Consider the following 27,911-nt stretch of genomic DNA (forward strand, 5'->3'; position numbering starts at 1 on the left):
CACTGACCCACTAATGGAAAACAAACAAACAACAACAAAAAAGTCACCTAACTCAAGGAATGAACCAGTGTTGTGTCTACATGTAACCGAAAAATGTGTTTACATTTCTTTGTTGAATCTACAAAAATGCCAAAGGTGACACAGTTTGACTGGCATAAAATTGTTCTTAAATTATTTTTCATCTTTTACTTGCTGTGCTGCCCTTTGTTCAACGTCTGTTGTGTTCCAGTGTACAGTATAAAGAAACTGGCTTGGCTTGACTTATTTGAGAAATTAAAAGAAAGCTTTCCTAACAGAGCTCAGGCTGTGTTGGTGAATGAAGGTGGACATTTCAAGCTCTTTAGAATTGTTTTCACCTTCTGCAGTTTATTTCCAGGAATGTTTGTACATGTTTCAATAAATCTCTGCCCCAAATTCCCACTTTCCTAGCAAAATAAAGAAGTGAGGGCTGGCTCCAGGCTTGTACAAATATATATTTCCTTTTTTCATGAGCACACTTAGTGGCTACTAAGTGTAGCTTTAATTAACTATGCACAAGCATGATAAAAGCGATGTGGGTTTGAATATATAGTCTATTGTCTGTACTTGGCTAAAAGGGCCATTAATCTTATTTCACAGCCTTGTGTTTGTCAAAATATTCACCCCAATAAGTCTATTATATTCCACCCATTGTCTGTATATAACCATCTTCATCATCTTTACACAATCTACAATCCCATCAACTACATCATACATTGCAAAAGGTACAAAAACTAACTAAAAGGTGACAGAGATGACACATGTTTAGTCAACAAACTTTTATTAATTAGTTAAGGGATACTAATGCACAGGTAATACAACAAGTTTGGGAGAAAAAATTGTAACAGTTCAGACTCAAAGGAGGTGTTGAATCCTCCAATGTTAGGTACTATACAGCTTAATTTCAGATATGGAAATCTTTAATACATCATTAGTCTCATTTAATTTGTTACCTATATACCATAAACAGTTATGAGCTACAACATCATCTCTTAAAACTCATCAAAATGACCCCAACAACAGAGCTGGATGCCATTTCCTGCTTTTGAACTAGGTAGCATACAAAACAAACCACTGTTGTCCAAATAAAAAGGGTAAACTTCTTCAGCTGTCTAGGGGAATTTCTAAGGAATAATCTTGGTTTTGGAAATAACATTGCTGACAAAGGGAAGACACTTGAGCCTGCTGTTCCCCCAGGTACAAAAGTCACACCACACACAGTCCAGGTAACTAGAAAGCTCCAACAACACTCCTATTTCAAGCCTATTTCATGGTATAGTAAGTGCACTAAATACAGAAACAAACACACATACATATGCCTTGTTGTCCCATACTGAATAGATAATAATAAAAGGACTCTCTCAATCTGTTTGCCATCATGTACTGAAAAAGCTCAATTTATGTGCATCGTCAAAATGGATAAAATAACAGTGTATGCCAACACACAGGCCCACAATGTTGTTTGTGGTCTACAAAGTTTCTCAACCTTTTTTGTGTAGATTTCATAATATGTAAAAAGCATTTTTTTAAAGCAAATTAATAAAAGGAGGGGAGTGGGAAAAAAAGCCATACAATTTCGAGAAGACACATCGATATCAAAATATCAGCAAGCCAACAAAATCAGCTAAATATGGTGTATTGCTGTACTCTCTAAACATGTTGCAGTTAGCTCACACTGCGGGATAGATATGTGTTTTCCACATCGTAGGAAGACAGATAGTAAAGGGTGTGATAAAATATAAAATACCCACTGTTAAAAGCAGTGCTAAACTATCATATTGCAACACCAAAGCTCGTCAGGTAAACACAGTCAATGTGACGTCATTAATGAAACGAGTAACAAGCAGCTGATGAACTGATTCTGTGCCACAGCATAACACTCAACAAAAGTGTTACTATTTCTGACATCCAGTCATTACAAAAAAAGGTGCTAACTGTTTAATACACACGCACACACACAAAGTCTGGACAACTCATATTGAAAAGGTCCGAGGACCACTCAGTGCTTGTTCATCTTATCCTCTCTGTCATCTGAACCTGGGTAGAAGATAAAGGTTCATCCCACTGACAGAGACACGTGCATAATCATCCCCACCTGAAAAAAACTCCATCAGTTGATTAGCAATGGAGGAATTCAGATTTAATCTTTGCGTTACGTTATAAAAAGTCACAGCGTAGGAATGACACCACCTGGAAAAACACACATTTCAAATTCAATGTTTCTTGAAAATGTTCTGCTGACATCAGTGCTTGATTTTAATGATGACATTGACATTTCGGTGCAAAATTCAGAGGACTTGCCAGTAAGGATAATATGGACTTGAGTGAGTTGTATCAGGCCCTTAAGGTAGAGTGGCAAGTAAAGCACCCTTATTATCTCACCAGAATATCCTCACATAATTTTATCCAAAGCTATCAGATTGCTATCTAAGTAACACACACCATAGAATATAAAATAGATTTATGATCTGTATTTTTTTACGCAAGCAAGTCGTTATTTTCATGGACATAAACTTCAAATATAAATCAAATATTCGTGGAGTTTTAATTTGCTCAAATTGTTAATACAACTGTGGATTCAAGTATCTACTTTCAACATGTTAAAGTGAAAATATTCTCTAATCTTTTAGATTTTGAAAAGTCATTTAATATTTTGTATATATATTTATATATTTTAAGCTAATCTAACATTAAGTGGCTAAGCAGCCCTAAACTTCAATAAGACCAGTTATGGCTTTGTGAGGTGAATCATAATTATACCATTGCGTTGGATTTCAGATACAATATAGAAAGTGTCAGTCATGTTGCTCATTACCCACATGAAGACAAACTTAGTCTCTTTCTCTAGTTTACCACCAGAGTTAAAAAAAATAACAAACAAAAATCCCACTCCTGCACCAGACAGCCACTAGGTTAGGGTGAATAGTTCTGGAGTGCAAAACTACAAGAGGGGAGCAGGAAGGGTTAAAGGTTAAAGTGCAAGGCAATAACTCTGAACGTTCAAGAATTCATTCATTTACATTATTATATGTGAATCTTAATTAGCAGTTTTTCTGTTTAATAAAAGATTATTATCCTCAACCTCTCTATAAAAGATAGTATATTTTTTAAATTCCCTCCTCAGCTTTGATTCAAGCTAAAGCAGTAGCCAAAACGTGGCCTCATCATTTGATTGTGCTGCAATGGTGCAACAAGCTTCACACAGAATTCTTCCTTCTGTCAAACATTTAGCTTTGCTAGACCGATTTTAGAGTGTTTCAACATTGATTTTTTTTTCTGTTTGTCTCTTTAAATCAATTAAACGTGTCTTGCTATTTATAATCGCAACTAAGTTGCAGTATGCCTTACAGATGAAAATATCAGTCACTTTTCTGGGTATTCTGCTTCTCAACTTCCGTGTAAAACAAGTCTGGAAATAATCTTTTCACACTTAATTATGGTTGTCAAAGCAGATACTGTTCACAGTCATGTGAAAAAAAAAAATCCTTGGAAGTAACAACTGTAAAAAATATTGTGAAACATGAACAACTGACAAACATTTTAGCTTATATGACATTTGCTTATGTAAAACATGAAAAGCAAGAAACAATAAAAGTCAAACTAGAAAAAAAACTATATTGAAACAACATTGCACTAAAGCACACACTGCAAAAAATTCTGACTGCTTATGATCCAATTGGATGTGTCAGGCTTGGAAATGACGGATGGCATCATTGCTTTGAGTATATAGATATAGATATAGATATTGTTCATGTACACAGTACAGTATATCTGTGAAAAAATGTGAAAACACTAGCTATTATTAAATGACTTCACCATGCTAATAGAATATCCTTTTTAAAACCTCTCAAACACAACACAAATCTTGCAGAGAAAATGACTCTCCATTGGTATTTAGAATACTAACTCTGATAAAAAAAAATCTATGTAAAGGTCAGGACTTTGACTTTGATTACTACTGACACCCCTGCTGTGAGTACAGAAATTGAAAAATGTGCCTTAAATGGGAGACAAAAGTGGAATGGGGAAATAAAACACTACTGTTCTGAGTACAACAGTATACACATTATCTCGGGGGTTTCAAAACCAAGATTTGAAGACTGGGTTTTACTTCATATTGGTTGATTTTTGGCTTTCTTCTCAGTGCCAAGTTCTTGTAGCGCTAGAAATGTCTTTAAGCTTCCTGGCAGATATTTAAAGAAAGAATCCTCTCTGGCTCCTAGGTCAACAAAAGCAGAGCTAGTCGGACAGTAACAGCCTCTTGGGTTTGTTTCTTCTGGTGGCGGAGGGAATTGGCTGTCTGTTTTGGCCTGAATTATCACTGTCCGTTGGGTCAGGGAACAGAGTTGGGGGCTGTGCTGTGCCAGAGAACAGAGTCGCGGCAGGGGTTGAGTTTTGAGTGGTAAGTGCCTCAGTTTTTGTTTCGAGAGGTGCATTCACAGGGGGGCGCTCTTTTGGTTTACGGCCCCTCTTTTTACCAGTCGTGGCGCCGTTCCTCACTTCGGCCTTTATCCCATTGTTCTCTGGGACTTTAGTTTTGCTACTGGACACAACTTGACTGGCAGCTGCACGGAACCAGTTCTAAGACAAAAACAAACAAACAAACAAAAAAAAACAGTAAACCAGTCAAAATCCAAAGGAGGCAAACAAGCAGAATACAACTGCATTTGTATACATTTTCCTCTCTAAATAACTGTATAAACCACCATGTCTGAATACCAAAGGTTAATGTTAACTGGGGACAGGATGGGGATGTTAAAACTGAAAAACAAAGAGGCTTTTTTTATAGGGAAAACAAACTGTATGTGTTATCTTGTAACTAAAGTAGTTGTTGTTGAAGAGAAAGGATTAGTTCAAGGAAGATATGTATAGACTTGTTGAGTGCAAGAGTATTATGACAAGGTTAATATACAACCTAGCCGGTTTTACCCACAGACAGCATAATAGGTGGATGTAGCCACCATGATGTCACTTGTTAGTTTAGAAAGTCTCATTATGAAGCCTAAAGTGTGTGGCTTCACTGTCTTGGTGTTTTGAAACTGGACATGACATGATTGACATGTCGTTAGAAAGTCCTCCTCTGAGGCTATTTCCCCATAGACTTGTATAAAACTGCAGGAACTTTTTGGAGCAGTAGACATACTTTTGGATTTGCTTTGCCTTTTAGATAAAAACTAAAAAAACTTTATTCAACCAATCAGAGACATTTGAATGTTTCTCAAAAACAAACAAAAATACAATATGTAACTAGTAAAACAGTACAAATGGGTTCATTACTGTTACCATGTTGGTAACCTGGCCATGAATCTTTTGTGTTAATAACAACATTATAACATTTCATGGCAGCAGGAAGATAAGATCTGTCCTACAGTGCACTCAACCAAATTATTATAGACTGGTTGACTACTATTGCCAAAGGTGGTCTGCACATTCTCCTTCATACACTTTTCCACAACAATTCCCAGTGAATACCAGTGACCAGCCTCTTAGTGCTCTTTTCTGTCATTCTGGCAACAACAGTCTGATAAAATAAACAGGATCTAAGATTAACCTATCCTCAATGGTGTTTATTATTTTATGACGTATTACCAGAAATGAAATTTACTAAGTGGGTCTTGTTAATGGCAACCTCTAAGTTTATACTGACAGTGACTCACCTGTGAGTGTGTCTTGCTAATATGGTATTTGACGCCACTCTCCGAGCTGAACTCCTTCTGACAGATCAGACAGGTGTACTTCCCCATTTCGCCACCACCCTGTAACAAACACACACAAGAAATGTTGCTAGTACCTGGTTGGACACACTTAAACTTTCCTCTGAGATTTTGGTCTGTGTTAACATGATATCATCACACGTTTGTTCCTGATTTGTGGGTAACGGCATCATCTGGTGAATCTCCTGTTCCACCACATTCCAAAGGTACTCTGTTGGATCTGATAGTTGTGGAAGACACCTGAGCACACTAAAGTCACTGTTTGGTTCAACAAACCAGTATGAGATGATATGACCTTTGTTACTTGGTCAATTATCATACCAGCTGTAGTCATTAGATGATGGGTACACAAAGGGATGGTCATAAAGTGATCGAGATGGTCAGCAACAATACTCAGTCTTTGGCATTTATGACACTCAACTGGTACTAAAATGCACAAAGAAATTATCCCTCACATCATTACACTACCTGAACACCCTGATTTGTTGACACAAAAGAGAATAGATGCATGTTTCTATGTTGTTTACGCCAAATTCTAACTTTACCGTAGCCTCATTTGCCCATTCTTGACTGCCATGTGGACAGAAATGTTCTTGTTTTGAAATTTAACAAATCATCTTTACCATGTCCACCTGTTCATATACCGATTTTCTGCCACATGACTGATAAGACATTTGCTTTGATTACCAGTTTAAAGTTGCTGCAGCAGGTGCAACTTAAGAACCCATCAAAAACCATACCCTGTCAGCCTTTTACAGCGGGAGGATGTTAAAAACATATTCCAAGGTAAGTTTTTATTTAAATAAGCTTAAAAACGTATTTTAAGAACATACAGATCAAAAACAAAATCTTGGTGGATTCTGATAGTGATCAAGGCCATAATTTCAAATGCTGAGGTGAACTTGCATGCCATGAACGCCTATCAACCAAAAACTCAGGTTTCAGAATATTCGGAAAGTATTTACTATGCTTCACTCTGTATGATGTCAGTGAGAAGGGATATCCTTAATATGAGCGCAGCAGCCCCTCCCACCTGATGTTCAAACCTTTTCTTTCCAGAGCACAGCTAATCTAAAAAGGCTTGCAGTATACAGCGGATGAACTGAGAGACAGTTCATCCGCTGCACCCCACCCCTCAAGAATGATAGTAAATTGTTAATAAGACAAAGGTACTCTAGTAGAGACTGAAAAGTAGTTGAGATGGAAATGAGCATAATAGATCCTGTTTTACAACAGGATCATCAAGTTACACAAGATCATGCTGTGATTCTAATACTTCCTGCTTTCTCTTCATTTTGTATCTTTATTTGTCTTAATTTTGTTTGAACTGTACCATCAGATTCCACCTCTCGCTTCCTTTTGGACAAAGTTAATTTTTTCAGTTTGATTGTATTTTTGTGATGTCTGTTTTGCTTTGTTGTCTGTTGCAATATTACTGTATATGCACATGGAGGTAAAAAAATTGCTTCTTAGACATGGAGTTTTGCAGCAGTGTGGATTTGTACCTTGCTGCAGTTGGCGAGATGGGCCTTTAGTCCTGACACGCTGGAATAGACAGCTTCACAGTTCTAGGACAAAGCAGAAACAAACAAGGATTAAACACACTGACTTCGCATTTATGTTACATTCAACGTTAAGCAAATCCCTTTTGTTTTGCTCAGATATTGTAAGTTATTTTCTGTACATGGTGTACTTGAATATTCTTACTTCATTTGTGCAGCAGATGAAGCCCTTCTCCTTGACTTGGTTTTTCCAAGCCTCTAGAAGCTCCGGGCTGAAGTTGGGGAGGCCAGGGCGGGTGTAGTTTAACTATGCAGAAGACATTTTTTTAATCTATCAGTATTCAAGTTATTAATATAATTCTACAGTGTAAAAAAGTGTATGTAACATTAAGTCTATTGAAGGATTTTTTTTTTTATTCAGCTGAAGGAGTTTGTGTGGAGCCTTTGCATGGCCTTTGACATGGACTGCTAATGTACTGTATTTACTGTGGTCACCATGTGTACTTAATGCATCCACTTTTTATTCCTCACCCTCTTGCTGTCAGGAACCAGGTCATCCTTGATGCGCCGTTTTGTGCCCCAGTCTTTAGCCAGCTCATCCTCAGCTATTTCTTGCAGGTGGAACACCGCCACCTGAGCTGACCGCCGTCTCACCCTGCCACTGGGGGTCCTTTCAAAGTCCTCCCCCTGGCTCTCAATCTGTGCTGCTTTTTGTTGATCTTGTTCCCGCTCCCTTTCCTTTTCCCTGTCCTTCTCTCTAGCGTCTCTGTCCTTCTCCTTAGGGTGGCTAGATGGGGCTTTCTCTTGCCACCCTTTCCTTTCAGTTTGGCTTTGCTCCTTCTTGCCTCCTGTTGGAGATTCTTCAGAGATCACCTGAAGGAACAGTAAGACCTTTGAGTGAAAATATAGGAAAACTTTACTCATTAAAATCCAGTAAAATGTGCTTATAATCAGCATAAAAAGGAAAGAAAAAAAGGTTTATCTCTTATAACTGCTACTACAACCCTCGTCTATGATGATCTCACCCTCTCCTTGCCAGTGTTGTTGTTGGTGTCAGTGATACTATCCATGAGGTTGGTGGTGGCTGCGGCTGTCATTGTGGTGGTGATGGCCGGGGAGTGTTCGGTGCGTACATGGTAGTCTCTGCCAGCCTTGGAGCGGTAGCTTTTTCCACAGTGCTGGCACAGAAACACAGGCTTCGCATCGTCAGAACACTCTCTTCCACAACGCTGCTGGTGATACTGGTAGCCCATCAGACTGGAAAAGTGGGCTGAACAGCCCTGTATTTGTGTACGTGTGTGCGTGTGTGTTTGTACACAAAATGTTTGTGTGATTGAGTGACGCCAGTGACAAAAATGAGACAGAATGAAAACAAACATTAAGCAAGAGACTGGGTAAGCGGAACAAAGTGTAGGTTTAATGGAACGCTGCATTTGGTCAATACTTTGTGGTTAATGTTAAAAAGACAGAGAAAACTGGAGAAAGATGCTCATTTTTCAATGTGAAGACACGTCACTGTAGAGTTTATTCTTCACAGCTCTTTTTATTCTTACTCTCTCTGCCTTTTGCACTCTAGTGTGAGTAATGCGAAGCAGGGTGTTGATGTGATTTTGGGCAACATGTCAAGAACAAGGCATAAAGGAAAAAGAGAGGGAAAAGGGAAGGAAGCGAGAAAGATAACAAGAGAGAGAGAGAGAGAGAGAGAGAAAGATGTAAAAGGAGAAAGGCACAAAAGAAGATCCTGAGGACAAGAGAGAAATGAAATCAAAACTGGCAGATGACGAGGGACATAAATGTGACATAAAAGACAAAGGTTGAGACAAATGGAAATGAAAGACACAGGAAAGCAAGAGTAGTATAGAATGAGAGACAGTAAAAGAGGAAAGGACCAGGGAAAAAGAAGAAGTGCATACCTCACTGGGACACTTGATTCGTCCCATCTGTTTGAGCACTCGGCGCAGCCTTTCCCTCTCCTCGTGCTCGTTGCCCGTCTGGCCTTCACTCCCTGAGGGCTGAGGGGGAACAAATACACTATCACACCACCACACACCCCGCTTCCTCATGACTTAAAAAAAAAAAGCAATCAAAATGTGTTTTCTATCTCTAATGTTCACACGATGCCAGGATCATTAAATGGTTTCCTGGTGAGGCTGTTACTCAAGGCATGTTTATGACAACTGTCAAACTCGTGTTTTCGCTCGCATGTTGGCTGGTGCCAAACACCAGCCAAGACCAGAACAACAGATGGTAGGGCTGCCAGAGATGGGAAAGAAATGCAGGGGACTGGAGAGAGAGTAGACTAACTGAGGGATCCCAGTGGAACACATTTCATGTGCTTTCTCATGTGTTAACACACAGAGATGACTGACACACAACACTACAGTAGCTTTTTGTAAAGGTAGGAGGGAGATACCACTTGAGTACTTCAATAAAGCTACTGCAAGAGCCTGAGGGTAGCAGGACAGGCACCAGCAAGCCTTTGATATACAATGACAGGGCCAGCAACAATGAAACGACATCAGCTTGTATTCTTAATGCTTCTATCAGGGAAGGAGCAAAAGAGCAACCATAAGAGAATGAGGCAGCACTGTCACAGTAGCAATGCCAAGGTCAATCTCAGTGGGTGACCCCTGTCCTTCTGTCAGCCTGCTGCCTTTCCCACACTGCATTTGGGTAAAGCCACATGACAACACTTACAATAGCAGAGCAATGGTCAGTGAAGTCTCCAAGTCGTACAGAAACCAAACACAGTAACACAGCTTACATGAGACTGAAGTGCAAATCGGTTTAATATAGGAATATTAATAAGAAATTCAACTTATTGCAATAGTGCTGGACAAATTAACATATGTAAACTTAACACCTCTAATAAAATGTAGGAGCAAAAGCTTTTTTTCCATTATATGCTCATTTTTCTATTCTAAGGACACTGTACCAAGTGATTGGTACTGGAAAATACATTAGTTCAACATATTTGCATGAACAAAAGTTCTGCAGATTTGTCGGTGGAACACATGAGTGATGAAAAAAACTACCTTGCAATTCAAAGGCACAAAACACTGGCCTTGTTGATACTTTTGAATGAATAAATGCCTTAATATACAGTGTATCTAAAAGCACAGTAGTAGTAGTGCCTACTTCCTTAAAAACATGACTCTAAAAACGCTACAATGTATAACACAAGCATTAATAAATAACATGATTGATACTGTAGAAAAGTGCATGTCTTACTGTAGCACAAAGGAAACGTTTGCACCTAAACAGAAAGAGGGCTAAGGACACGTCATACTTCTAAAGACTGTGATTTTAAGAAATGTGTTATCTCCTCCTGATCTTTCAATTTCCTGCCTATTAAAATTTCATTGGAAAGACAAGTAAAAAGAGTGTGACACAAGTCAAACCCACAAGCTAAAAAAGCCTTCTTTAATAAGGAACTACTTCAAGTCTAGAGCACACCAACACACAAACAGAGATTAACACAATAACGGCTTTCATTCTGTCACAAAAGTTGTAATTATCTAATCAGAAGAACAGAAACAGCAGAAGTTTAGATGTGTAGGAAGACTACCTTGTGCAACCTTTAAGCATTTTATTCTTAACACGCACACACACACACACACACACACACACACACACACACACACACACACAAATAATGCACTAATGCCTTTTGCTCTGCTGGACTGGAATCCTGCCAATAAGGTCAGGACACAACAGGTCCCCTCTGAAGACAAATGGCAGCATCAAACAGCTTAACTTGGCTGACACAGATGGCACGGTCATCTATCAGAGCCCTTAATCTAGCAAACATTACACACCCAAAGCCTGTTAAACACATACACATGGATTACCATATATTTCATATACTATAACCATACACATTCACACAAAAACACAAACACACATGCCACAAGGTTTGCTGAGTGTAGATTCATTAATCTTTTATAATACTTTTTGAAACGGGTAGCTTTAAATTATTCAGCAAACTTCATAGTGGCACCACTGCTCTAATGCAGGAGTGTCATGATAATATCTTAATGAAGCTCTCTGCTGTCAGACTTAAGACAGCTGCAGAAAGAAATGTGAGCACTTCACTGACAGGAATACCAATAGCTAGTTCAAATGTACAATCATGATTTTTTAGAGACCCCAAGATCAAAGTTTGAGAGATTATCATAGCATCCAACAATACTTTTGCAACAGATTAAACATAGAGGATAGAATATATTTTTGACTCTATATGTTGATGCATATAAATAGATGAGCATCTACATGTAGTGAAAAACTGCCTTTTCTTACAAGGCCCTGTGTAAACCGATACAAGCAGAAGTAAATGTAGGATTTCCATGCATACTGTCACGACAAATCAAACTATTAGCATCATTTTTCAGTTCTTTGGTGTTGTTTGAAACTAATTACCATGTTCAGTGATGATCTGATCACCCAAACCATCTGGACTCATAATGAGTCACAGAGAAAGGAGCAAAGATCCGTCACAGGGTGTCATTTTTATGTTTAAAGTTTTTAAGCCGGTTTACTAAGTACAATATCAGCGATGTACCTTGCTGTTGTGCTCAGCCATGGTGTGGTAGTTGAGGCCGGCCTTGGACCTGAACTGCTTGTGGCACTGCTGGCACTTCAGGGCATCCTGGAGCTGCAGGGGTTGAAGGCCAAAGAAGAAGCTCAGATAACATTTTTCTATGAGAGCAAACTAACCCACTCCTGCTGGCTTTGCTCTTTATTGAATCCATCAGTATAGCAACATTTCATCTGTAACCTAATAAAGTGTGTTACTAGTGCACGTTCTGGTCAAAGTAAAGGGCAAGGGACACATTAGGAACCTTAACCCCCCCCCCACAATTTATCACATAGTGTTCTTTGTTGTAGCTTCTCTCCTCGCCTCAGTATTGATTTGGAGACAGAGGTGTCTTGATGGTGAGTGACCCAGTGGTAATGTGATGATTCTGTCATTGCTTAACAGCAGACTGTCACTTTAATAGAGTCACACAGGCCACTGGGCTAAGGAGCCATTAAAACAGGCTGCAGGAACACTGTCTTGAGGGCTGAGGCTACTGCACCACTCAACCTCATTCATAGACTAGACAAGCTTGATATAATACAACTGAAATAACCTTTTTTCCCCACGCTTTAGCCCCACTTCATTTATTACTGCTAATAACCACAACTGAGTGCATTACACACTATATTTTCAGTAGCTTACAGGGCCCTTCCCTTCCCCTTTTATGATAATACATAACATTATGACCACTGGCAGGTGAAGCAAATAAAACTGATTATCTCTTTATCATGGCACCTGTTAGTGGGTGGGATATATTGGTGGGGGCAAGTGAACATTTTGTCCTCAAAGTTGATGTGTTAAGTGTAAGGATTTAAATGAGCCTGAGAAGGACCAGATTATGATGACTAGACAACTGTCAGAGTATCTTCAAAAACTGCAGCTCCTACGGGGTGTTTCTGGACTGCAGCAGTCAGTATCTATCACAAGTGGTCTAAGGAAAGAACAGTGGTGAATCAGCAACAGGCTCACGGGCGATCCGATAGCTTTATTTTCATTATCTTTACTAGAAAAGGTTCCCAGGCTCCCCAGTTTTAACGTATTCAGTGCACAATAACCACAATTCAAGGCTTCTTCAAGCTTTGCTACTACCAGCAAAACAGTTTTACTGGTTTCACAGTTTGCTCTAACAGCTGTTTTGACAGAGCAGCCACCCCGCTCCTAGTCTGATGAACAGATGCATTGACTACTGACCTTCTGACAAATCTCCATGTGTTTCTTGAGGCCATGGATTGTTTTCCTGGTGACGATGGAGCAAGTGGGACACACCACTTCACCTCTCTCTGAGATTGCTCGCTGCCACTGAGTGTCAGGAACAGCTCCTGAGAAGCATTCAGAACACAGTACTGCCAATGAAATTACACTGGTAGGATGTCCTTATGTGTCAGTAATCTAGATGATCAGTAAGCACTTAAGTTTTTAGCTTCCCAAAAGTGAAAGATAGCTGCTTTTCTCAGTTTCATATGACTGAAATGAATATCCATGGGGTTTTGATAGTTTGAAGATAAATATTTTGTCGTTTTTATCATATGCATGCATATCTCATTAAGATTTAAGAAATGCTCTTTGAAGAAAACATGATGCAACTTATAAAAGTAATAATTATATGTAACTGATTAATAACTATGTATGTTCTTCTGCCTGCGTGGGGTTTCTCCAGGTACTCTGGCTTCCTCAAGTAGTCCAAAGACATGCATGTTAGGTTAACTGGTAATTCTACCTTGGTGGCAGAGATATCAGTGTATTTTCTAGTTCTAATTCTAGTTTCAGTTATTTTCCAGAATGGGTTTCTCATTTCAGTTTAGTATTTACTGTTTGAAAATGTATAGTTTTGGTTTTCTTTTAGTTAGTTTAAATGTTCAAACATGCCCATCAATGCCCATTCAAGGAAGCTATAATAACATTTATACCAAGCTAACAGATCCTAAAACTAAGGCTACTTCCTCTGTATTTTTATTTTAATTAGTCTTTCAAGTTCACATTTTTTAAGATAGTCTTAATTTTTTTATATTTTAGTCAAATAATTTTTTTCACACCTAATTTTAGTTTTTAGTTTTGGTTTACCATAATAAACTTGGTTGGCTGTAGGTGTGAAGTGAGCATGAATGTGTTAGCTTCTGTGTTAGCCTTACAACAGTCCCCCCAAAACCCTGACTTGGACAGGTAGATACGAAAATGTATAGATGGACGGATGGATGTGTGGATGGCTAGATAGATGGATGATTAATTTAAAAAAATGTGATCTTGGTGTTCACCAGAGCTTGTTGTGGCCGAGTCTTTTCTGGAGGGCTGGACTGACGAAGGTCTTCTCTGAGCCTCCTCAGTGAACCCACTCCCCTCTGGTCTCTTCACACGGCCTGCCTTCAGCTTCTCCTCTACCTTAGTCATACCTACAACACACATGTGCACACGCAGACACACACATATACACAGACAGTCACGCTACTGATTAAAATTCAAACTGAAAGTATAGAAGATAAAGTGAGAAATGCGAGTGGGACAGATGTAGGGCAAACCAAACAAGAACACGATACTAAAAACAGAAAGTTGATACTGACTATAAATTGAAAAAAGGAGGCTGAAAATGGAAGTTGTTTTGAGCTATACCAAATCAATGACAAGCAGACTAAAAGACAGCAAAAGAGAGCACCTGCAAGCTGCAGATGAATTGTCTGACAAGTGATAGTAAGTAGTTTACAGCCCTCTGTATGCTATATGAGTCACTGAGCATTTTCAGCATATATGTGAATGAGACAACGAAAGGCTGGAAAAAATATGCGTATGTAATGTGTGCTTGGTGTGTGAGTCACTGATTAATATAGCCAGATATGAGACATCTCTACAGTTGCTACATTAGCACTGTATAAAAAACCAGCACCATTGATCAGTGGCAGCAGGGAGCAATCTCAGTCACTTACATAACTAATAATGTAATAAAGTTCTTTGGAGTCCCTACTCCCAGCAGTAGCACATTTGTCCACTCTGGAACTCAATATTTAAGTAAATTAGCAAAGGGCTCCTAACGTCTGTTGTAAATCAACCAGCATACACAAAAAAACTATTCTGTCTCATATTTTTATTATATCAGTGCCATGTGAAATTACATCACAAAATTCTTTGTCATGCTCAAGTTTTCACTCAAAAAAACATGTTTTCCTTTTAATAAAAAGGTATCTACCTTTCAATCCAAATGTTCCAGATATTGAGGGCTGTTCTCCAGTGAATTTCTTAGGTGTTTTCTGCTTTCGTCCTAGTGCAGGAGGAAAAACAGAGTGCATAATGGTTATACAAATATACTGGAAGCATATAATTGAGAACATTTCAAAAGGCATGTTGAAATCTTACTGTGCTTCATTCGCTCTGGGTCTTCGTCAGGAAAAGAAGGGGGAAGGCTGCCCCCCTCGCTTTCACTTCCCCCTGCATCAGATGACGTGCTTTGGGAATGAGATTGCTGGGAGTGAGGCTGGACTGGCAGGGTCTGGTGAATTTGTTGTGAAGGCTGGCTGTGGCTGTGCTGTTTCCTCTCATTTTTCTGGTAGGCCAGCTCCCCATTCTGAGAGGGTGTGGACACTTCATGGGTCTTTTTCACTTTGAAGAACACTGGAGAGGGGGGACTGATCTCCATGGGCCTGAATTCACAGAATGAGACAGGACAGTTTAGGCAGTTATCTTTAAGTGACTCAATCTGGTTAGAAATTTGAGCTATATCTCAGTCACCTTTTCTTAGTGTTGGACTTCACAAAAGTCTTTTGAAGCTTAGGCTGCTCGTCCTTGGTTTCCATGCTGACTCTGTCTGGGTGATTCCACAGTTTGTGTTTCTGCAGACGCACTTTTGTGGCAAACACGGCCTCACAGTAGGGACAGCCATGACTCAGCTTTTCAGCTACAGTGGCCTGGATGCAGACATACGAAGAGGAGATTCAAAGTGAGTTCTCTCCCTATCCAAAATCTAATGACAGTGGGTAGCTGTTACAAAAAAAAAACCGAAAAAAAAAAAAAAACCCTCCAGCTGACTAATCTTAGTTTTTTGGAAAAGCCTTAATAATTGCTCAGGTTTGTAATAAGGCCATTATATATTCTCTGGAATTATTAAACGGTCCCCTATCGGATGGCTTTCTCCTATAAAGTGGTCCAGTGCTACAAGCCTACTCTGAAGCATAAAGGTATAAACAGCCTTGTGGCAGGAAAGAGCAGAGGCTAGTGACTCACCCCCTGGCAGCGCTGATAGTGGTACTTGACGCCACAGATGCTGGGAAACTCTAACCAGCAGCCTGAACATGGACATTTTACCCTGGAGCGCCGCTTAAACTCTTCCTTCCATTGTACTATCATATGGGCCTGATCAGGGGTGAGGAAGAGAGAGTTGAATGCACGCCAGATTTATTGCTATATAGCGCTGTATATTGTGAATATTCATGGGGAGCTGCCTACTGTGCAAGAAAAATGAAGCCCACTTCAAGTACCCACTCATTTCAAAGAGAAATACTCACAGGGATGCTTCTCAGTTCCTGCATTTCTGCTTTAGGACGACCTTTCCGCTTCCCCTCTGCTGGCTCATCACACACTGGACCTGGCAAAGAGAGAAAGAAAGCCACATCAGAGCTAAAAACAATCTACTGCCAGCACTTCATGCATTTCATATCCATGAAATAAAAATTTCTGTAATACCTAAAATCCTGAAGTTTCATTTGGACCTTCTTTGTTATTGACCCAACGAGCCTAGTTATATTTGACTTGCCACGTCTAGATATGCTCTTGAGATATCACAAAGAGATTTAGAAGAATAGACTTTTATTCACCAAAACTGCAAAATAAGTATGAACGCTAACACTTATGAAGAAAAACAAACAAACAAATGCAAAGTTATACAGTGTTTAGGTTTAACTGTGACCATTGTTCAAATGTTAGCCTCTTCTGTGGAGCGACACAGAATAGATGTCCACGATTGTGTGTGTAAGTGAGGGAAAAATGAGGCAGCCTGGGCAAAGGCCTTATGTAGAGCCAAACAGATCAGCTATAAATCGCTAGTGCCTGTGTGGACCTCTGACACAGCAGACTGCAGACCGACTGCCTCAGCTCTCTATGTGCTCTCTATTGCTCATTCCCTCCATCTCTCATACTGCTGCTTTACTTCTTTCTCACCCCATGTCTACTTTTCTCACTTTTCTTCCCTTTCTTTGCTCACACCCTTTCCAATCGCTCTCTACAGTTCCACTGGCTCATCATTGCTCTCTTCTCGGTGCAATTAGACCTCCACACTATCAGCCCTGCACTCTATTCCCTCTATACACTGCTCCTTGAAGAAGGAGAGAGGGAAGGCGGAAAGAGCTGAAGATGAGTGTATGCATGTGGAAGAAGGGGAGGGGGTTGACAAAGGAAGAAGAGGAGAGCACAGGATGTTGAGGAAGAGAAGAGAATTGCAGAGGTGGATAACTCTGATCAAGCATAACACTGAATCATAGTGCTCCAGGTAGCTGTACTTTGCTCTACAGAATGATATGGCTTTACATGTTCTCTCAACTTACTCTGCATTAATCTGACAAGACCCAACAGCAACAGTAGAAACAAGAAGGAAACAAAGATGCTTCAAGAGATACTTCAGTGACATAAAATCTATTTACAGTAGAGAAGATGGTATTGTGTTGTGAAGTGGAATGCACTTTTTTTTTTTAGATCTCTTTCACATCACCATAACATTTTTTTTTCTGCTAACTATTTTCTTCTCCTGCAAATTGACAAGCCAAGGCAGCATGCACATGCCTAGTGCTGCCCATTTGCAGCAGGTCCCAAACTGGATCAGAGCACACCGTGTGCCTACCAGGATTACAAAATGGTTGGATAATTTTTCATCAGATAAATGAATTGACTTAATGCCATCATTTCTCTTACAAAAAACAGCTTGTGTTAGCAAAAGCCACCCTTTGACCCCCTCAAAAACAACTCTCTATATCAGGGATGTTAATGTGTATAAGAAACACACGAGAACTAACCTACTATGGCCTCCCCTGCTCATTTCCCTTCATGTTTTATTACACAGTATCAGCTCTCTCCCTTTTCCCTCATTTGTCTTCTTTTTCCTCTCTCAGTCGGGAAACACAGATACAAACTTATGCAGGCAGATTATATGTAATATTTTACTTCACACTCACAATAATAAGGTAGATTGAAATAAAGCAAGACTGAATAAAATGTAATAAGAAGTAGCAAAGCAATACTGACTGTGTTTTGGAATAGTTGATGACACAAGGTGTAAACACACACGTCAGGGCACACTGACACGCAAACAAGTACACAAAACCATTACTACCGAGTGTGAGCGAGATGTGGTTGCATGGATATGAGTGTATTAATATTCTCCAGGCGACAGAGCATTTCTCTATTAGCTGTCTGGGTAGCAGCTGGAGAGGTGATGCAGTCGGCGGTGCAGCTCTTATGCTGAGGAGGAAATTGAGCATGCATTCTAATTCCTGTCTTAGAAAATAAAGGTCTTGTAAAAGAAAGGCATAATTAATGAATTCTGCTCTTGGGAAAGATATGTTCTTGTTGCTATGGGAATAAGATCCACTTGTCTTAGTTACCATTATCAGAGGCCTCTTTACAGCAAGCAGAACAATTAGGCCCACATGCAGCAGGCTACAGTGCAAACAGGCAAAAATCACACTGCAAAGCCACAGCAGTGCACATGCTGGCAAAAGTTAGAGCAAAAAGAATTTTTTAAAAAAAGCTTGATTTTCTGGGTGAACTGTGCACACACAATAAAATGTTTTTATACATTTTACTTTGTTTGTATGACTATGGCTAGCACACTTGTGCTCAAACATTCAGGCAATCGCAACCATTGTCTTGGTAGGAAACAAAGCAGGTCTATTGTGGCAAATCTAAACCCCAGTTCTCAGGCGCAGACCATAGGGATAAAACAGCTGTTCAACTAATGTCAGAGTGTGACTCGCTCCCAGCTGTCTGCAACTGTTGCTGCAGACTGGTTAACACTCACAGAAGTGAAGAGAATGGTTAACACTGACAGAAGAGAAGAGAAGAGAAGAGAAGAGAAGAGAAGAGAAGAGAAGAGAAGAGAAGAGAAGAGAAGAGAACCAGGAGTGTTGGCAGCTGTCTAATGATCTCAAATAACCTCTGAGTTCTCCTAGCTACGCCTGCAACTGCTCTCCCTGAGTGCAAGGGTTCACACATTACCCACAAATGTACACACACACATACACACACACACAGAACAGTCATTTGTTTTCCTTGACAAACAGTCACACAGGAGCCTTTGTCTGTGTCTTCACAGTTGGTTTTAGACATACTGTAGTTTAGAAAGACAACACACAAACAACATCACTCACCACTCATGCTACTTCATGAAAAAAAGACAAGACACAGTACTTCCTCAATCTCAACAGACGCTAGATGTATAAACGAATATACCTGGACTCATTGCACAGCAAACGCACTAGCAGATGACTGTACAGCATGTGCAAGCTGTGCAGCTTTTATAGTGAATGCAACCACAGGACCTTACTAACATTTCTGTTTCTGCTATAAATTTTTGTCTATTGTGCTTTAACTTCTTCTTGCTTACTGTTTCCTTCCTTCACACATTTGATTTAGCAACAGTTCACCGCTTTTATACAAGCACACGCACATATTTATATGCTATTTTACATTATGTTCTCTCATTTCCTCCCTCCTTCTTTCTGTCTCTCTCTCTCTCTCTCTCTCTCTCTCTCACACACACACACACACACACCCACACACACACACACACACACACACACACACACACCAGTTGTTCCATTTATATACACACCTCCTTTTGAAGACGTTCCTATATTCCCTCACAGTCAGGCCTGATTCCAGACAGTGAGTAAGGAGTGAGGTGGAGCAACACCAGACAAGTCTTACTACCCTGATACAGCTAACTGAAAAAAACCCCAGAGTCTCAGTGAGTCTGGCTCTCACTTTCCGTCTTAGTCTTTCCTCTCTCTATCTCTCTCTCGCTCTCTCTCTGTCTTTTTCTCCCCTCCCTCCTTTCTCTCTCTTGCTTTGTGTAACCATCTAAGCTTAAGCTTTTACATACATCCACTTGTTGAAACACACAAACATTTTTTAACTAATTTGTCGAAATTCATTATTTTTTTAATGGAAAGGAAACAGCAATTCATCAGTAGCAATGTTTATAAGTCTGTATAATTTATAGAGCATTGCAAGAAAACATACCTTTGCTCTGGCCTGCCTTAACTGAAAAGTGGACACAACCACAAATAAAAGAATCTGGTGGAGCTCCACTGGTTTATTTGCAAAATAAATTAGAGTTCCAGTTGGCAGCAATCTAGGAAAGGACCAGAATTTGAAAGTAGATGTCCCGCCTTCCACAGCCTTTCCTTCTCTCTTCTGAGACCTATTCCACCCTGCCAGTTTGATATGTATGTGTTGGTATGTATTAAAATAATGCCAATGTTGACTTATGGCTTTACAAAGAAATCAAATCCAGCTTTCCTCTAAGAATGCCCTCTCCTTAGCCCACTGCAACACAGTGGGGTGCTTTATACCTGAACTTTTTCTTCATACTACACCACACTATTTGACTGTTCTTTTCCAAAAAAGATCAGATTGGCAACGTTTCCCTATCATGGGGCAGAACAGAGCCGAAAGCAGTTGCAGGAGTAAAAACTCCTCTTAGACAACTCGATTTATTATATGCTGAAAAGTTACTTTGGATTTTTGTCCAGTGGCACCACCTTCCTAATTGTTTCACCCATTTCCTAATATTAACCCATTCTGAGTGCCCGCATACACTGTGGCATTTGCTATCACTTACATTATTCAGGGAGAGTTGTTGGTCCAGTGGTTAACACTGTTGCCTCACAGCAAAAAGCTCCTGGTTTGACACCTCTGGAGGTCTTTCTGTGTGACATTTGCATCATCTCCCTTTGCTTGCAAGGGTTCTCTCGGAGCACTATGTTTTCCTCCCACCACCCAAACACACGTTTGGTTAACTGGTGATTCTAAATTGTCCATTGTTGCGATTGTGAGCTTGAATGGAAATCTGCCTCTCTGTGTTAGCTCTGTAATAGACTGGGGACCTGTCTGGGGTGGACAGCTGGAATAGGTTCCAACTATGACCCTGAATTGTGCAAGTGGAAGAAAATTGATATATAAAATAATTACATTTATTTCTATACTTGCACTAGTCACTCGGTCTTAGTGAAAACAGTTAGACTGGGAGATTCTTCAGTGACATAACTCTTAAAATTAGAACACCTAGTGTGAGTGAGCAAGTGTCCTAATGAATGCCAATTTTTATTGCCCGCAGACTTACTGTATGGGGAATCACTTTGTTTGAGAGGCCAGGGATCACTACACAGACATGTGGTAGAATATCAGTTTACTTCCACCACTAAACCACACGTAAAGCAGCCAAGAATAGAGCTCAGGCTTGAGATTTCTGCTACATAATCTGGTGACTCATTGTACCTCAACAGCTTCTTCAGGCCTGTATTGATTTTACAGCCTTCCACATCAACAGCATGCTTCATATTATTGGAAACTCAATGAATTACTTGATACTTATTTGGCCCACAGCCAATGCCATGTTTAGTGACATCAAATCGCAACAGTTTTAGATAAAACCTAAGGGATAATAGAGAACTCACCAACCATTGGAGAGTTTACAATTGATGCACAGCATATACAGACAAACTTGGAAGAAAAATAACATCAACAAAATAAGCTTATGCAACAGGGCATCCAGCACTTTATATGTGAGCCAGAGAGACAATGCCTGCTCCAGACTGTTTGCAATACCCTCCTTATGGACAGTGACTCACCAACTCAATCTCTCTCCTCTCCCATTTCCCTGTACTCCTTCTCATCAACCATCCACAAGCCTGCCAAGTGAAGGTGTGACAAAGATGACAAAGGACTCTCCTCAAAACGAGGTATAGCATCAGGCTGAGAATAGCACCAGAATTCAATTTCTACCCAAAAACAAACAGTCTCAATCTATAGCTTTTTATTGATTTTATATTTTGTTATTTTACTGATTTGATGGACTCAGGTCATTATGAGGAAGTCCCTAGAAAATGTAACAAATATGAAATGTGATTAGAGTGAAGACCAGAAGTGAGGCTAATGGTTGGGAACAGGTTGGAGAAGGAATGGAAAGTGGCAGGAATAGTGAGGTTAAGTCACTGCTAATAGGTAAACAAGAAATAGTTGACGAGGCTGAGGAAGGACAGAACAGTGAGCAATGACAGTCATGTCTGGACAACAAGTAAGTGAGAGAAAGCTTGAAAAAGCAGCACATTTAGAGGAAAAGCAAGAGACTGATGGACGGATACTGATGCAGATATACCGGGTCAATAGAGAGCAACTGTGGACCTGAAAAGAAGGTCCCCACAGCCAGAGTAGACAAGTGTGGCATGAGAACACACATGCTAGGGCAAACACAGGCACTAACAGATGCATAAACATAAACACAAACAAATGGCACCAAATAGCACATTATCATTCACACACAGCCACAAGCATAAAACTTATCATGCTCTCAGCTCCCCTCCTAACCTACTTATGTTACCATATAACAACAAATCTGGAGCGCTCATCTCCTCTTACACAGAACATGCCGACTGGATAGTGTGTTCTGGGGTCAGAGAGGGTATGCTGCAACTCTTCATCAAAGAAGGGGGGTGGCCTTTCACACATATCCAAGTTTCACTCATTTAGACTTACGTTAATGTTTGCTGAAAGGTAACTATTTTCAGGGCCTACAGCACTTGGCAAAACAGAATTAGTTCTATCTAAATAGAAAAATGACTTAGCCTTAGAATCAAACAACACATTAATAGGAAAAATCTTGAAGCACAAAAGAGAGAAACAGAGCGCAAATCACCCTCAAGGACCACATTCTTTCCTGTGACTTCTCTGGTGTGGCAAGGTGACAGCTCAACCACAACACTCTAGGAAAGCACACAAACCCAGGTTTTGTTGTCACATATGAAGGCACATAGTGATTTCAGGAAACCACCAGTACAACAGCCAGACGGGATTTCTCCGCTATTACATCATGCAAAGTTTCCAGCTGGAGATTTATGGGCCAACATGAGAACTGATAACGCAACATAACAGGCCAAACTCTCCATGGACATAAAATGAAAAATGAAGAAGTAACCAGTGGGATGAGGGCAGATAATGAGGTTATCAGAAGAGCACACTGTGTGCAATGAGCATGGACTGAAAAACCTTCATAGGGAGCCTTAGATATTGATGCCTTTGTTTCCCCAAACTGAGGTTCATATCCCCCCTGGGACAGACAAGCCAGTGCCAGGTTCATTATATCACCACTGTAGCATTTCTCCTCATCATAACATCTATAAAATTTCTAAATAATAAGTTAAGGAGACTGAAAATCGTAAAAGATTGCTTGGTGTTTGAAACATAATTTGGCACAGTCAGTCAGTCAATGAATATCTTACTGGTTTATGAATCATATACCAAACCGGTTACTGTGCAAAATTTAACTATATTCCTAAAATGGAAATGTAGAATTTCTTATACATTTCCCGTGTTGTATATTATGTCTATATTCATCTTTTTATTGGTCAGTACAATCTACATGCGCTCCAGGAGAAGATCTGTCTCTCTCCTTGAGGTTCTTAGAGAACATAAATCTCAACCAGCTGGCAATGTTACCAGCTAAGCTTCCTTAGACATAGTGGAACATAGATTCTTATCTTTTGTGCCAGAAGCTATTCTTAAAACAGACAATAGCACAGACTTGCAGTATCAAAAATGATCACTTAGAAGCTCAACATAATTGCAAGTCCAAACAGATCAAGTGTAAAAAGAGAAAATGAAATAGACACACAGAAATAGCAGAATCTTAAGTAACCTGAAAAAGCCCCATAAAAACCAGGACCAATCCATCACCTGTTATAGTATTACTTTAAGACGCGCGCACACAGTAAAACGCGCAGTCATCAGAGTTATTCATTAGTGAAGCTAAGCCAAAAGTGTGTCTCTAATCTCTTGTCTTTAGTCTCACATCGATCAGAGCAGAGCCCAGCACAAACTTTCTGCTGATTGATTTATAAACTCCTCTTATTTACTGAGTAATAAAGTGTAAAAAATGCCCATAAAACACAAAGCTTTAAGAGGCTGCAGAAAAAACCATTTCATTCAAAAAACAAATGTACTTCAACAGCAAAAACAGCCAATCAGCTGCCAGACTCTACACAATGAGAAGTTGAGGAGTGTTTTATTTCTAACTATGGGAAGATCTTGCAGACAGTCATAAATACATGAAAGATCATACAAGAAAGATTTTAGTAAAGGGATTCCACCGTTTTTTTTTTGTACCATGTGTCGCTGAACTCTCATTTCTTGCAACATAAGCTTTGCATTAATAACCACAACAAGCAAACATACACAGAAACACATGCATGCACAACGGTATGAAACTCTGGCCTACAGGGCTGAATAATAACATGAAAAGAAAATAAACCGAAGCACCTAGTCTAGTGTTTGTGCTCTGTGTGTCTGGGAATGAGAGGATATTTTGTAGCAACCAAAACAACTGGGTCATATTAGAACAACCCCAGTTTTCCAAGCCTGCCCAACGCTATTAACAAAGTCATGATGATCTACTGGTTACTGGATTGAAAAATAATTCCCCAGTCTGGCTCTCTCTTTCCAAAATCTTCCATTTCCATCCAGATGGCCTGGGGTTTCACTTGTGTCAGTGCTTGGCAATTCTTGTTTGTTTGCTTTTCTCACTGTAAAGCAGTCTCAGGAAAATTGCTGGAGTTTCCAGGCTCTACTGTGGTGAGAGGGGTAGAATTACACTGAACCTGAAACCATTGATTTCTAATAAAATATAATCCATTCAAAAAAAAAAAAAAAGCAGCTACAGAGACCCCTGCGTGCATGGTATGCTAATCAAATCCTTGAGAAAGCACACTAAAGTGCACTAGCTGGAATTACAAAACTTTAGCCAATGCAAACCCGCTGGATCTAAGAAACAAATATGCAAAAACGAAAAATTCAGTCGTCATATATGTGTTAGTATGTCATGCTGTATGCACCCAGTACCTACTCTTCACACTGTATCGCTTCATGAACTTCATCCTAGAATCAGTCCAGGAGCAAACTTGGGTCATACCAACAAAACCTGAACTCACACACTCTATTCATTCAACAAAATGTAGCGGCTCGTCACTCACTATGTTTGCTGTGGTTTTCAGGGCTTGACATGGTTCTAACTTGCTCCTGGGGATGTCCATGCTTGGGCGTTCGGCCCCTCGACAGCCCTGATGAGGACAGCTTCCCAAGCTTGGGCCCACTTGGGCTCTCCATGCCTGCAATGTACAAACGAGGGGGTACAAACACACAGGAGACATAGCTAAAGGTAATATCGGAAATGCTTCTGCTGCTCATTAATCCGAAACCATTGTTTGTCAAAACATTATTAGCAAAGTCTGCTGCATCAATAGCGTGTGATGATGCTGTCTCCTTGTTCAATAATGCAGCTTCTTTATGTTGGCCATCAGTGCTATTGGCCTGAAGGTTATCTGAGCGGAGGCACACGTGTGGTAATGAGGGTGTGACCTTCCATGTTTTCATTTCAAAATCAATACTCTCACTCGCACACTAACTTCATGCTCTGCCCATTAGACAAAAGGTGAGTCAAAGAGAGGGTGGGGATACAAAGCTACTCTCCTGAGCAGCTGTGCAAGCTTTCTTTACTATGAAAACCAGCGATCTCTCGTTCAGGTCAAGTGAGATACATTACATCCATCAATCCCCATGGCTATATAGTACATGTCAAGTTCAGACTCTCTGTGCTTAAACATCATTCCCCATCAGGAAGGAACAGCCTTCTGAATAGAGGCTGACAATTGCTAATTATGGTGAGTGGTACTGATTACAATCCAACATGGTTTCTCTTAGCACACATTCATGTCACTCTCCTAATGAATTACAACGCACACAAAGGGTCACTCAATGGGGGCCACTCAGTGTCCGTTTACATGCTGTGCAATTCACTGCGTGAATACCACAGAGATAAAACGTTCACAGTAGTTGTAAAGTTTTGATGATTTTGACTATGCACAGTGAACTTGCTGCAGGGTGCAACTTGATGAAATCTTTCACACATTAACACTAGGCATCTTCCTTTTCCGGTATGATGTATCAGAGCATGAAGAGATGCGCTACAGATCAGCTCATAACTACTTAAAATAAACAGATGTGGTGAGAAAGATATGGCTGATTGATGGTGAGTCTTGCTGTGCAACCCTATAATAATTACGTAGGATAACCCCCTTTTAGATTTGCCACAGTGTTTCAACAGCATCCTCCTATTAAATAAATAAATGAATAAATACATTGCAGCTGGGGTTTTCATAAACGATTAATTCTACATGTAAACACAAGCCTGCTACAGAAACTTTATTACCATACACTTAGCTAGACACAACAAAACCCCGTGACACCCACTCACATCTCCTCTCACAATCTGCTGAGAGACCAACCTAGAGATAAGTATTTTAACACCGCACGTGGCACACTGCCACGCTGTGTTTGACAACTACAACAAGGTCTGAGTTGCCTATTTATGTGGTTAACTAAAATAGTGCTCTACTTTCTTCCTCCTCCCCGGCCACACCTACCTTAACTGTCGAGCAGTCACCCAGCACCAGAGCCCGGGTGGCCCCGGGTCATCCACGTGAGGTAGGAGGAGGTCAGGGGCAGGAGACAGGCACCAAAGTAGGCGTTTTTTTTTTTTCCCACCAACGTTATGTTACATGGCAATCACACCTGCTGTGCGTCAAGGAGCGGTCAGGGTGAGCTTGGGGGGCCTGAAAGGAAGCGGACAGTCGTCACCGTCGTCCTGTCCCCCCCAGTCTGCAGACGACGACCAGGTGGACGGTAAAAAAGAGCAGTGCAGGAGATGAGAAATTACAAATTCGTCTGAACATGAAAAGAAATCCAGGATACTTTCACCTTATTTCCAGCTTCCAATTGCCTTGCCCCCCCTCTCCCTCTCCTTTCGTGCATTAATATGTATACCACGAGGCACTTCTCCAACCCCTGTCTTCTCGTTAAACTCTCCAAATTAATAGAAATAGCCAGGAAAGACAGACAGGTCCTCGACTCCTTGAGAAAAAATATTAGAATACGGGATGGTTTATATAGGCAGTGAAGCAAAATGGCGACTTTATTACGAAGGAGGAGTAAAAAAAAAAAAATCCTTGCGCTGGCTGGAGCTAAAGGGAGGCACAAAAATATGTTTAGTGCAGTAATTTCGACGGCTGTGAGTCTGTTGGTTAGAGTAAAAGAAAACGAAGCGAAGGAAAATCTGCAGAAGCGCCAAATCTCGGTCGGGTTTGGTTCACTCCTCGGGTCCTTACCTCGGGATTATTCGTTTTTTTTATACGGATATTATCTCGGCGGCCGTGTACAGTATTACAGTAATGTGTGTTGGGTCATGCGCGTATCCACTCCACCTTTGACAGTTGCAACTACAGTCTTGAGGCAACTTGCAAACTCTCGCGTTATTATTATCAATTTTCGAGCTGAATAATAGTGGGCTTTCTGGCTAATAAACTCGCTGCAATACCGGTTCGTGCTACTCTTCCGACGTAACGGCGCTCGCTCCTGACGACAAAAAAAAAAGGGTCAGGGCTTAAATTCCGTATACAAACCCTTAGCGAATTATTTTAATCTAGCTGCAGCCAAAATGTTCTTCCCATGCGTCCTCCTGCGCAGCCGATAACGGCTTCTTGTCCAGTCTGTGGCAGGCTGTTCTAGCTGTCACACCAGGCCGGTGCTGTAGTCACTGCAAGTAGCTCCCTCCAAAAAAGCCTCTGAAATATCAACTATGCCTATAATTTGGTAAAGCTATACATAAGAGCAAAAGGCTCCACATAAAAAAGTGAATTATTAATTGGCTCAATATTTTGCATTTAAAACCAGACTTTAGTAAAGAATACAAGTCTTTGATGCTGTGTTTTCAATTCAAGGTCAGTATTTAGACATAAGCCATTAGTCCTTTTTTATGTTAATGGAAGCTTAACAGCACACAGGCCTGCAGTCAATAAC

General features: G+C 40.3%; 1 protein-coding gene across 11 annotated transcripts; it reads right to left on the minus strand.

The window, feature by feature from the left end:
* Positions 1–782: 782 nt before the first annotated feature.
* Positions 783–27,910, minus strand: znf512b (zinc finger protein 512B). 11 transcript variants are annotated; one of them, XM_025901578.1, is made up of 18 exons: positions 26,814–27,903; positions 26,480–26,668; positions 25,031–25,165; positions 16,301–16,380; positions 16,020–16,148; positions 15,528–15,703; positions 15,156–15,439; positions 14,989–15,060; positions 14,066–14,233; positions 13,005–13,132; positions 11,796–11,888; positions 9,148–9,246; positions 8,260–8,514; positions 7,766–8,107; positions 7,440–7,541; positions 7,238–7,300; positions 5,676–5,774; positions 783–4,599 (listed from the first exon to the last, which is right to left on the minus strand). In XM_025901578.1, the coding sequence occupies exons 3-18, from the start codon at positions 25,161–25,163 to the stop codon at positions 4,258–4,260; spliced, it is 2,565 nt and encodes an 854-aa protein (XP_025757363.1). In that variant the 5' UTR covers positions 25,164–25,165; positions 26,480–26,668; positions 26,814–27,903; the 3' UTR covers positions 783–4,257. The 11 variants fall into 11 exon arrangements, with proteins under 11 accessions (XP_025757363.1, XP_025757362.1, XP_025757361.1 ...); XM_025901577.1 differs by having other exon boundaries at positions 26,480–26,714; XM_025901576.1 differs by having other exon boundaries at positions 26,480–27,903.
* Between the last annotated feature and the right edge of the window lies 1 nt (position 27,911).

The sequence above is a fragment of the Oreochromis niloticus genome, linkage group LG20 (genome assembly GCF_001858045.2).
Source record: "Oreochromis niloticus isolate F11D_XX linkage group LG20, O_niloticus_UMD_NMBU, whole genome shotgun sequence".
Taxonomy (NCBI): Eukaryota; Metazoa; Chordata; class Actinopteri; order Cichliformes; family Cichlidae; genus Oreochromis; species Oreochromis niloticus.

What these genes read in the sequence shown, in the direction of transcription:
- znf512b (XM_025901578.1), bottom strand. Translation starts at nt 25,163, where the DNA reads ATGGAGAGCCCAAGTGGGCCCAAGCTTGGGAAGCTGTCCTCATCAGGG. An exon ending in ACTATCAGCGCTGCCAGGGG is followed by an intron (nt 15,704 to 16,019) that starts GTGAGTCACTAG and finishes GTCTGCATCCAG; the next exon opens with GCCACTGTAGCTGAAAAGCT. An exon ending in CTCGGCCACAACAAGCTCTG is followed by an intron (nt 13,133 to 14,065) that starts GTGAACACCAAG and finishes AATGCTTCTCAG; the next exon opens with GAGCTGTTCCTGACACTCAG.